Below are 11,586 nucleotides of genomic sequence, written 5' to 3' on the forward strand. Positions count from 1 at the left end.
AAAACTTAATTTTTGATTAGTAATATGCATTGCTAAGAACTTCATTTGGACAATTTTAAAGGCGATTTTCTCAGTATTTAGATTTTTTTTGCACCCTCAGATTCCAGATTTTCAAATTATATTATAATATTGTAATTATAATATTGTCCTATCCTAACAAACCATACATCAATGGAAAGCTTATTCAGCTTTCAGATGATGTATAATTCTCAATTTAAAAAAATTGACCCTTGTGACTGGTTTTGTGGTCCAGGGTCACATATATCAATATATTTATTACCATTTTAAATTATGCATATTGTTTTCATTTATTGAATTAATTTTATTGTTTGCTTAAATTACTTTTTTTCTAAGCCACTTTTGTGTTTTGTCAAATTTTTTTTATTTTTTACATTTTGGATCATTTTTAGTGCTAACTTACTGATAATTTTGATTTCTGTGTAACAAATATTACACAGAAATACTCACTATTTGAACCACCACATTGTGATTTATTTAGCTTGATTAGTCCAAACACAATACTATCTAGTCTATCTAAAATATCTTAAGGTCTTCAAGCTAGGGCTGCACGATTATGACAAAAATCATAATTGTCGATTATTCCCTTGAAATTGTAATTGCCATTATTAATTACGATTATTACAATTTACATTGGATGATGTTTATACCATTGTTTGATGCAACTGCATGCCATATTTTTATATGAAAATAAACAAGCTAAAATCACTCTAACTTAAACATTTTTTTGTGCTTTTCTATAGTATTAAGCCTCAAATGCCAACTATACATCGGATTGGTTTCTTCTTTAAATTATAAAAAAGTAAAAATATGAATGGTATTATAATGTCATACTAAAACTAAAATTAAAATAATTTCCCTTGAAATTGTAATTGCCATTATTAATTACGATTATTACAATTTACATTGGATGATGTTTATACCATTGTTTGATGCAACTGCATGCCATATTTTTATATGAAAATAAACAAGCTAAAATCACTCTAACTTAAACATTTTTTTGTGCTTTTCTATAGTATTAAGCCTCAAATGTCAACTATACATCGGATTGGTTTCTTCTTTAAATTATAAAAAAGTAAAAATATGAATGGTTTTATAATGTTATACTAAAACTAAAATTAAAATAATGGAAAAAACCCTTAAGATAACATGTAGAAAGAAAAAAACGCATCTTAAGCACGCAGAATAACATAAGTGGACTTTGAACGATTAATTGCCGCTTTGAAAGATTACGCAATTGTGGCATCCATAATTGTAATCGCGATTAGAAATTCGATTAATTGTGCAGCCCTACTTCAAGCCAACCAGAATTAGAATGCTAATTTTGGTAAGAAGTGGGAAAACCAGACATCTGCGATGGGTGGTCTTGGTGGGGGTGCGCTTTGGTCATAGTTTTCCCAGCCTCTCCTGCAGGAAGTGCTTTTTGTTCCAACACATCCTGGTGCTTTGTTGAGAGCCAGGATCAAAACGTGAGGCCGACCCCGGTGTGCCCTTCCAAGTGCATGCTCAGAGTGGGCCGCTCTGACCCTCCTGACCCCGTGCCTCAGCTATCAAGGAGGTCATTTACGCAGCTTCATTCTTCTTCCCTACAAAGTGCTCAGTCAGGCTTGACTCCCGTCTAGCCCAAGGTAGAAGACGAGAATGTTTTATGTTTATTTATCGTATTCCCTTTCATGGCGGTACTCCCGTCAGTAAATTTACCTTGACTTGATTACTCTCTACAAATATCCAATATACCTTTGTATGCCTAACCATAACATCTAATAGAAGCGAGGCTATCTTGCATAGCTTGGCAACCACTATCCTGATAACGCCACATGTGGTAATCCTGCTTACGATACACCAGATATCCGCACTGATATGTTCCGTATATATTCCAGCTTGCAGCTGTGATTGGTTTGATTAACGTGTAAGCTGGTTGTGCTAGACGTTGGTTTGGCTTTTGAAAATCAAAGGCTCTTTAATCCTCTTAGGAAAGGCAGACGTAAGTCATGTGACCCGAGTTCATCTTGGGTGAGTGTTTGCAAGGCCAGGCTATAATACATAGTGGGTGTGTGTCTCTCTTGCTGCCATAGAAACCGATGTCTGTCAGCCATTGGCAGTGGATTTCTATTTTAAATAAATGCTGTTCTTTTGAACTTTCTACTCACCAAAGAATCATGAAAAAATTATCAGTTTCCACAAAAATATTAATCAACATCTGTTTTAAACATTGATATTAATAAGACTGAGCAGCAAATCAGCATATTAGTCTGATTTCTAGAGGATTGTGTGATACTGAAGACTGGAGAATTAGCTGCTGAAAAATCAGCTTTTCCATCACAAAAATAAATTATATTTTAAAATATAGTAGAGAACAGTTATTTTAAACTGTAATAATATTTCACAGTATTGCTGTTTATACTGTATTTTTGATCAAATAAATGCATCCTTGGTGAGCATAAAATACTTATTTCAAAAACCCCAAACTTAGACGTAATGTATTTTCGGACTTTGATGATTTAGGGGCAGAAAAGGTTGTTGTTTTTGGATTCATTTACATAGAAAAATGTCTGATATTTGCACCATATTATAAGGAATATTTAAAAGATTTGTTGTCAGACTTGCTCTGGGAAGTTCTCTGCATGGTACCTTCACAAAATCACACTAGACTGGAAATCCCAACAACGTCTCATTTCCTCTCTACTCTCATTTCTCTTTTTGTCCCATGTCCAGCTCTGCTTTTTCTCTCCTGACCGTTGATAGCCTTCTCCAACATCACTTTCACAATCACACATCTTTCCCTGATCCCCCTCTCTTTTGCCGTCCTGCTGTCAGGGGCAGATAAATATTTCAGTAATCCTTTTTGCATGTGAGGTGCTTGAAGGACTGGCAGGCCTGTGCATTAGAGTAACACTCTGATTCCAAAGTAAGCACTGGGAGTGTGTGTTTGTGTGTTACTGAGGCTCAGCCGGCTGCTCCTGTATGCCACTGTGTGGGTATGTGTCCAGGTCACCGAGAGTTCATCAAAACAAAGTGCTGAGGCAGCCAAAACAAACACACACGCAGACACAAATATACACTTGTGTCTCTGTACTGAACAGAGTTTCTGACAGTGAAAGCTTTCTTTTCTCTCTCACTCCGTTTTCTCTCTCTCTCGCTCTCTTTTTAAACTTGCATGGTTAAACTTTATTTCTTTTTTTAATATAATGATTATATTAACTTTATTAATTATAATAATGTTTAATTATGTTAATTATATTTAAAAGTCACTGAAAAATGTTATGGGTTAATTTTACATCAAAATTTAGTAAAATAATTATTCATTTAATTATTGGTGATCTTTAAATTTATCATAAAGAGTAATACCAGAGGTTTATTTTGCAATAATTACCAGCTGTACTTTGTCTCACTTATAACTCAGCTGTATAATAAATGGACGTTAAATACTGATATTGAGATATTTATATTGAGAACAAAGAGACCGTAAAGTGATATGAGAGGCATGAACCTGGCACAGTGTTTGAAATCAGTTACTAGGGACAAATGTATAAATTAAAATTTAGATTGACCAATCAGAATCAAGTATTCCAGTGCGCCATGTAATAATATATTTCCTTTATGTTGCATGCCTTTATTTGTTTTCTGTCTGTGATCCCCGTTTTTATGTGCATGTTGGGAAGTAATGACATCTCATTGTCGACTAGCTTGATGTACGGATGAAAGCCTGACTCGGGCGCTGACGTTTATGTGCGAGTTAAAGCAGACGGGCCTGAGTATGTTTGCAGGAAAACCAACAGGGTTTGAGAGATTGTACCCAAGAGTACCAGGCTGGTGCACAGTGTTTGAAAACAACCACTCACCTTTATTTGCCTTCCCATCAATCATCCACGGACAAGCCCGGCTACCCAGTATACACACACATACACTAAGACCTCAGCAGCCATTTCCTGTGTTCAGGCTATATTTCATCCACTATCAACTCTATTCTCTCAAATCTATGAAGAAGTGCTAATGGATAGACAAACAGTAGACCAGCTATGAGACCAGCCTGTGATGATGGACATTAAAATCCAAAAACGACTGCTCTTTAGTTTGGTTAATGAAGCAGGATGGCAGTAAAGTGACAGCTTGTATTTGAATATTTGCTTGAATCTTTGTCTTAAACACAAAAGAACTATTATCTGGTTATAATCAATGTTAACCATGCAAATCCAGGATTAGTCCTAGACCATGTCCTAACCAGGAAATTTAATCAGTGTTGTTATTGTAAGCTAAAACTGTTATTAATTTTTGAGTAATTAAAACAAAGCTAAAATAAAATAAGACGATAAACAGAGAAATTGGCTAAAAACGTGCTGCTTTGGAAATTGACAAATTAAAATCAGTTGAAGTACTAAAATTACTAAAACTAAAACAAATAAAATAAATTAAAGCTGTAAAAATAATAGAAAAAGTACATTCTAGCTTTAGAAATATTAATAAAACAAAAACAAATAAAAAATGACAAAAGCATGTAACGAAATTACTTAAATTAAAATAAATTGAAAACTGAAAATATAAAAGCTAATAAAAAAAAGTATATAAATAATACTAAAATAACATTGGATGCAATAAAATGATAAAACAATAAAGGGTGTGTTTTTCATGTAGCTTACAGTTTTTGTCTGGCAAACATTTTGTTAATAGCTTGGTTCCTATTTCAATAGCATTACTGTGTAACCCTGCCCACAATGAATCTCATTGGTCCAAAATGGTCTGCTCTACATAATTGTTTATTAAACATTAAAAGTTGTTTAATTGGCAGTTATTGTGCAGCATCTTGTAGCATTTTTGCTTTCTAAGTTTCTTTTGATTGTTTGGTTTTTGATTATTGATAAGTGTAATTCAGCGATTTGTGTGTGTGTGTGGGGTTTATTTTTATTTAATTTTTTTGAGTAGAAGTTGGAGCCTTGTCACGACTGGTTAGGAAACGTATTTAGAGAACAGCTGTTTTATTTGACAGACCTTGTTCTTTTGCAAGGTTTAACTGGGTCTCTAAGTTTAATTGGCAGTTATTTTAAAGCGACAGTCTCCATGCTTTTCCATTTTTTCCTCTAAAACCTTTTTCATTCTCTCTGTAATTGGTTTTCAATACTCCGCTCCAGGGCTGTCTTTCTATTGTTATTCTTAGGTGGTACAAATGACTGGGCTCTAGTCCCTCGTCTATTTCAACATAATTCAGTGAATGAAAAAGAAGATCCATGCCTCAGGTCTCAGAGAACATGTTATGAAAACCCTTTCCCCCTTTAGTCTTAACCTTCTGCTTCTCAGAGGCTCTGACTCTGTCAAGTGCTCGTTGTAAAATGACCTCCGGACAGCTGGGCATGTGAGCTCATACATATATGTATGTCTGTGCGTACGGTAGAATCAAGCTCTTTAAGACTCATTAATGCAATTAGCTGCTACAACTAAGCTATTTAGTATTTGTAATCTCATCCTTTCTAATGCTTCTTTTATTTTAAGCTTTTTTATATTAATCAGATTCATCAATCAGGTCATATCACAAGAGGATTCACAAAAATCTTATAAAAGTAGTGATGAAATTTCTTAAGATAAATTAGAATTAGTTTGTATGTCAAGTTCTTGTTCAAAATGCTGCCTTTTTGCGCTGCTTGCAGATTACTGTAATAATCATAATAGGCACACTGTTTTTGTTGCAACTGGCTTGATGGGAGTTGAACATGTCCTATGTAAGAATGTTTTCATATGTGCTGAATGCTGCTTAAAATTTTCATAATTATAAAATTGGCAGATTTTACCTTTGTGGTTTTAAGACTAGTCTTAAAGGGTTAGTTCACCCAAAAATTAAGATTCTGTCATTAATTACTAAACCCATAAAACCTTGCAGACCCTGCATAGACAGCAATGCAACTGACACATTCAAGGCCCAGAAAGGTAGTAAGGATATTGTTAAAATAGTCCATGTGACATCAGTGGTTTGTGTGCAAAGAAAACAAAAATAATGACTTTATTCAACAATTTCTTGAACATGGTAGTTGCACTGCTGTCTATGCAGGGTCAGAAAAAAAAGGATTTCATCAAAAATATCCGCGTTATAAAATAAAATAAAAATAAAAATATAAATGTTCTGAAGATGAACAAAGGTCTTGTGTTTTGGAACGACATGAGGGTGTGTTATTTCTATTTTTGGATGAACTGTCCCTTTAATTTAAGCAGTTGTAAGCATGCATACTCACACATTTTTGTGTGAAATCGGTGTATGAATGTCTTTACGAACCAATTATTATTCACCAAAAACTTTGATACTTGAATATATTCTAAATGTATGAAAAAATTTCGGAAAAATTGAAATCACGTGCACAAAAAAGCAGACAATTATAAGTGTTAAGATGAAATTTCTATTTCCCAATCTTGGGCACATGGTTGCTCATTCAGAGTACTCCAAATTCATTAACTTTAGAACAAACTGATGTGCATACACATGTGTTGTGAATGAGATGTTCTCCCGTGTGTACAAATACAAAAAAAATCCATGCAATTACTAGTGAATGACATATTTTTTTTTAAGAACAATCCTAAGTTAGAAAAAATGGGCCATTCAGAAACAGTTGTCATGTCACATTAATTAAGCACATTAACATATAGTCAACCTCCGTTTTACCATTTGTTTCAAACTGTGTTGAAATCCTGCACCGTAGTGCAGCTTCTGAAGTGCTGTTGAGCAGTTGCAGACATTGCTCTCCGCAGTGCTTCCAACTCTCATTTGTCTGCACTGCCTCCATCCATCACCAAGCTCTGCTTATCAGCATGGGGTCAGTTCCTGCCCTCTCTACCAAGGCCTACATTTAGCCCTGGCCTTGCGCAGCCTTGTCTAGCTGGGGCCAGACACTTGGCCCTTATCAGACGGGGTCTGAGAGTGGTAAATAAAGGTCTGGCCCGGGCTACTGCAGGCTGTCAGCAGGCCCGTCCCAGAGGGGAAATAAAACTCTTATTAACATGCTTCTGCTCATTGGTGCTGACAGTTTGATCAATCTGCCTCCTCTGCAGATGACCTCTGTGAACCACCGGACACCCTGATGGAGACTGAAACGAATAGCTTGAGTTGCGCATGGCCTCAAATCTGATACTGCAATACTCTGAGGCATTTTTAGACTTTTTTTTTAATCCACCTTACCAACTAGTCTACTTTGAAAATCGTTTTTGATAATACTGTCAACTTTTGCGTATGTGTGAGAACAGCATGCAGGTATGTGTATGATGATTTCGACATTTATGAAGTGTGTAAAATGCGTCTGTCTGCTCCCACAGGACCCCGTGGTTTAATGGATGGGGCTTTAACTTACCTCGTGGCCAGTCTCTCCTCGATAAGTGGAACCAGATCCCTGAAGATGTAGATATTCTTATGACACATGGGCCTCCTCTGGGTAAGCACTGAAATGTGGATTTAACTGTAGATGTAGAGCATGCATACATCAGTTTGTGTCTGCAGATGGACTGTTGTATTTTAAAGTCATCATAAATGTGGTGATACGCCACTAAGGATGTGATGTTGGACTTTGTCCAGGGTTCAGAGATTGGGTCCCAAAAGAACTTCAGAGAGTTGGCTGTGTGGAACTACTCAACACCGTACAAAAGAGGGTCCGACCCAAACTCCACGCATATGGCGGAATCCATGAAGGTAAGGGCTTTGCACACTTATATAACATTTTATATATATATAATGTATATAAAATGTTCAAAATATTAAAGTAATAATAAAAATATTACAAATTGTAATATATTTCAAATAATATATATGCGGATAAAGTATAAATATTAAAGCATTTTATTGTCTATAAAATAAATGTATAAAAATGTTTTCTTTTTCATTCTCAGGGTATGGTATAATGACAGATGGCTATACAACATTTATCAACTCCTCCACATGTACAGTCAGCTTCCAGCCTACCAATCCACCAATCATATTTGATCTCCCCAACCCAGGAAACTCCTGAGACTCATTAAACCCCACCCCTTTTTCTACATAACTTTTCCTTACTTAAAATTAATAGTCTTTTTGTACTGCTTGTATTTAAAAATGCATGGAAATGTAATATTTTTTTTTAAAGTCGGATTGAAGCCGACACCATTTGAATGACTATTGTAGGTAAAGAACAAGTTGTGAATTCATATTTGTAATTTGTTTGCATCAGTTGCCTTCTGTTTTTTCTTTTTTATTGGTCAGGATCTTAAAAAGTGCATTATAAAGGTACTCCCAAAAGCGTCAGCAATACTTGACCATGTCTTATTTAATATTAATTGTGCTTTGTAAATTTAATATAAACTTATTTAAAGTTATGAACTCTTTGTGTGGTGTATTCAATTTTGGATTTAAATGAGTAAGTGCGTACTTCACCCCGTCAAAGGGTTCAATGGGTCTGATATTTATTACTCCAATCAGACTTCGCTCTTTTCTCATCAAGAAGACACATCTTTATCTACCAGGCCATTAAACACCATAAGACAAGCATTCTTCCTTTCAACATAAAATAGAGTGGCACAGTTTATCAAAAGATGGAAGCGATTGTGTGTTGTGAATTGAATTTCGCATTATTGCTGTGCTGCTTTTGTCCTACAATTACAGTTTAGAAAAGGCTGAATGTGCAAATTCTCCAGATCATAAAGATACTGTACCTGGTCTGATTTTGCATTTAGCACATATTAAAAGTGGACGAGAACTTTCAATATAATTGGGTCTGCCTCAGGAGATATACAGAGATAAATCTGGTATCTCTCTGTAAAGATTCAAACACAATTGTTTATCCCAGATTTGCAATAGCTTCTTATTCTATTGGTTTCAAAACTGGAAATGACATTACAACACTAAGCCATTTCATTTCTCATCTCCATTTTTAGTTGTTGTAATAATGTGCATTGTATATTTCACTGTGGATCTGCAATCTTGTGAGCACAAAAAAGTTTTCTGTATTTTCTGCTATTGTGAATGCTTTCTTTATATGTTTTGTGACTTTTTTATCCATTGTGACATTTAGCCAAGTTTATATGCAAATAAAACTGCAAGATTTTTATCTGATGTCTGTCATTTATCTTTTTGTCTTGCAAGTCAGTCAAAAGAAATATTATCAACATTTATACACCCTTAAGTCTCTCCAAACCTGACTTAGTTTCTTCTGTGGCACACAAAAGAAGTTTAGAAGAATATATTGAGCTGTTTTTTCCCCACACAATTAAAGTGAATGGTGACCAGGCACTGTCAAATATCAAATCAAATGCATAATAAAAAAGTCTTAAAGCCAATATACTGAAATATTGCTTTACTGTGTGTGCTTACAATTCACTTTCATTGTATGGAAAAGAGCAACTTGTACAACTTTTAGAAATATCTTTTTTTTTTTTTTTTTTGCTTCACAAAAGAAGTCATATTGGTTAGGTTGAGTAAATGACAAATGTTTCATTTTTGGGTGAACGATCCCTTTAAAAGCTTTATTTCTTTCCCACACAGTACATAACGATACATTTTATCTGTAGTTTAGCAACGGCTTTGATTGATTAATGAAGTCCATTAATTACCCCACATCTGTCAGACTTGAAAAAGAATAGATAGCGCTGACAGAGATGGCCATAACCTCGTGTTGTCCTGTCAGATGCTGTTGATCGTGGAAATTTGTCAGAGCAGCCTTGCCGTGCTCGTCTGATGGATGTCACAGGCTGATGCTAACTCTGACCCCATGTGCTCCCGCTGATAGCAGCGGCAAAGATGTTCAATCAGTCGATGCTTCACAGTGTCAACTGACGCTAAATGCTAAAAAGAAGATGCAGAACGGGTCGCTTTTTCATCAGCGTAACATCAGACTCTCAAGGTCAGGTTTAATACATGAGATCAGACGCGACGCTTGGTTTCACATACCCTTCCCCCAAGCAAAAACGTTCATATCTTGAAAGTGTCCTGGAATTTTGGGAGAGCGCTGTTTCCTGTCCCTTCTATTATACACTCATGACCTGCTCCCTTTTGTGGAACCCATACAGTAAAATTGAAGAACATTCCCATTAGGGATAGATTTTTCCATAAATAGATAGAAAGAGACACACATTCTAATACATATATAATGGTTTCATTTCAGGAGGTATATCATTTGTACTTGATATACATCGCTTTGAAATACTCAAATCTGATTGGTAAATCACCGCACCTAGGATATTTCCTAATATTCACTATTGTCTATAACAATGCTTATCCGGTACCAGGTCCTTCACACCAAAAACGATAACTAGGCCAATAAAGATAGCTATAACTATATTAGCATCCACATCAACGGACGATAATGTTCTGTTAATTATAAGCCCACGCTGCAGTTTTATCGTCTGCTGCTTTAAATGCTCGGTCTCTTTAAAGTGGATTCTGATTGGCTGTAAATGTTTTTCATGTTCATCAGCTGGAAAAAAATATCCTGCTTCCAATGATATCGTTCCTCTTTGTCCTTGTCGTTAAGGTCCGGTCATTATTTTTGTTTTCTTTGTGCACAAAAAGTCTCGTAGCTTCATAAAATTGTTGAACCACTGATGTCACATGGACTATTTTAACGATGTCCTAACTACATTTCTGGGCCTTGAATGTGGTAGTTGCATTGCTGTCTATGCAGGGTCAGAAAGCTATTGGATTTCATCAGAAATATCTTAATTTGTGTTCCGAAGATGAATGAAGGTCTTACGGGTTTGGAACAACACGAGGGTGAATAATTAATGACAGAATTTTCATTTTTGGGTGAACTGTCCCTTTAATGTCTATCTTGTTCCATGTGTAACACCAGTCATTTGTGTCACCTTGTGTTACAGGACATTCCCTATTCTTTCCAGTCCTTTCTTAATCCTAATAACAATCTTAATCCTATGCTTAACCTGATCTTGATCTTGAAACAAATCCTAATCCCTTCCATCCCTAATCTGAGAAACCAATTATTGCTGCTCAATTCATTATAATATGCTTTATAGATGTATATACCTTAATTAGGTACATATAGAGAACAACCTTTGTATGGTATTTGAAAATACAGCTTTGATATGCCTAAATTAAATAAACTTTTAAGTAGAGAATCTGAGCTCATGCTTTTATTCTACCTTCCAATCATTAAAAATAATCACTAAGGCATTTTGTGCATATTGTTAACCTATGCATAAAACAACTCACAACCTGCTTTTGCTCAGTTTAAATATCTAAAATCATTAATGATGGTTAATTTCTATTGATAATAAACAGCCTTATCCAATTCCTAAAAATATTGTTGTTGAACTGCTAACAATGCTAAACATTATGCATAGAGCTTTAAATATATTTAAACATACACCATATAATTTAATAGACAAAGCCCAGTCTTGAGGGTTTTGGCTCCATCTTGTGGTCAAAGAAAGCTTGTTAGAAACTGCTATGATTATATGATTATACAATACAAAGGGGTAAGTAATTTTTCTATAATTCACCATTTAATGTCATTTATCATTTTTGAAGTTTTGGGTCATAGTTGCTAATTGCATTTAGTTTCAAAAATATATTAAATATATAAAATATATTTTCTCTGCAGGTTTAATTAT

General features: G+C 34.9%; 1 protein-coding gene across 1 annotated transcript in view; it reads left to right on the plus strand.

The window, feature by feature from the left end:
- The window catches only part of mpped2 (metallophosphoesterase domain containing 2b), a 27,007-nt gene extending 17,895 nt beyond the window's left edge, over nucleotides 1-9,112 (plus strand). Inside the window, exons 5-7 of the mRNA XM_016551999.1 lie at nucleotides 7,309-7,424; nucleotides 7,565-7,678; nucleotides 7,876-9,112. Coding sequence (XP_016407485.1) covers nucleotides 7,309-7,424; nucleotides 7,565-7,678; nucleotides 7,876-7,994 — 349 coding nt within the window. The 3' untranslated portion in view covers nucleotides 7,995-9,112. The remainder of the gene's footprint in view (nucleotides 1-7,308; nucleotides 7,425-7,564; nucleotides 7,679-7,875) is intronic.
- Nucleotides 9,113-11,586: the final 2,474 nt, after the last annotated feature.

The sequence above is a fragment of the Sinocyclocheilus rhinocerous genome, unplaced genomic scaffold (genome assembly GCF_001515625.1).
Source record: "Sinocyclocheilus rhinocerous isolate Xijiao unplaced genomic scaffold, SAMN03320098_v1.1 scaffold255, whole genome shotgun sequence".
Lineage (NCBI taxonomy): Eukaryota > Metazoa > Chordata > Actinopteri > Cypriniformes > Cyprinidae > Sinocyclocheilus > Sinocyclocheilus rhinocerous.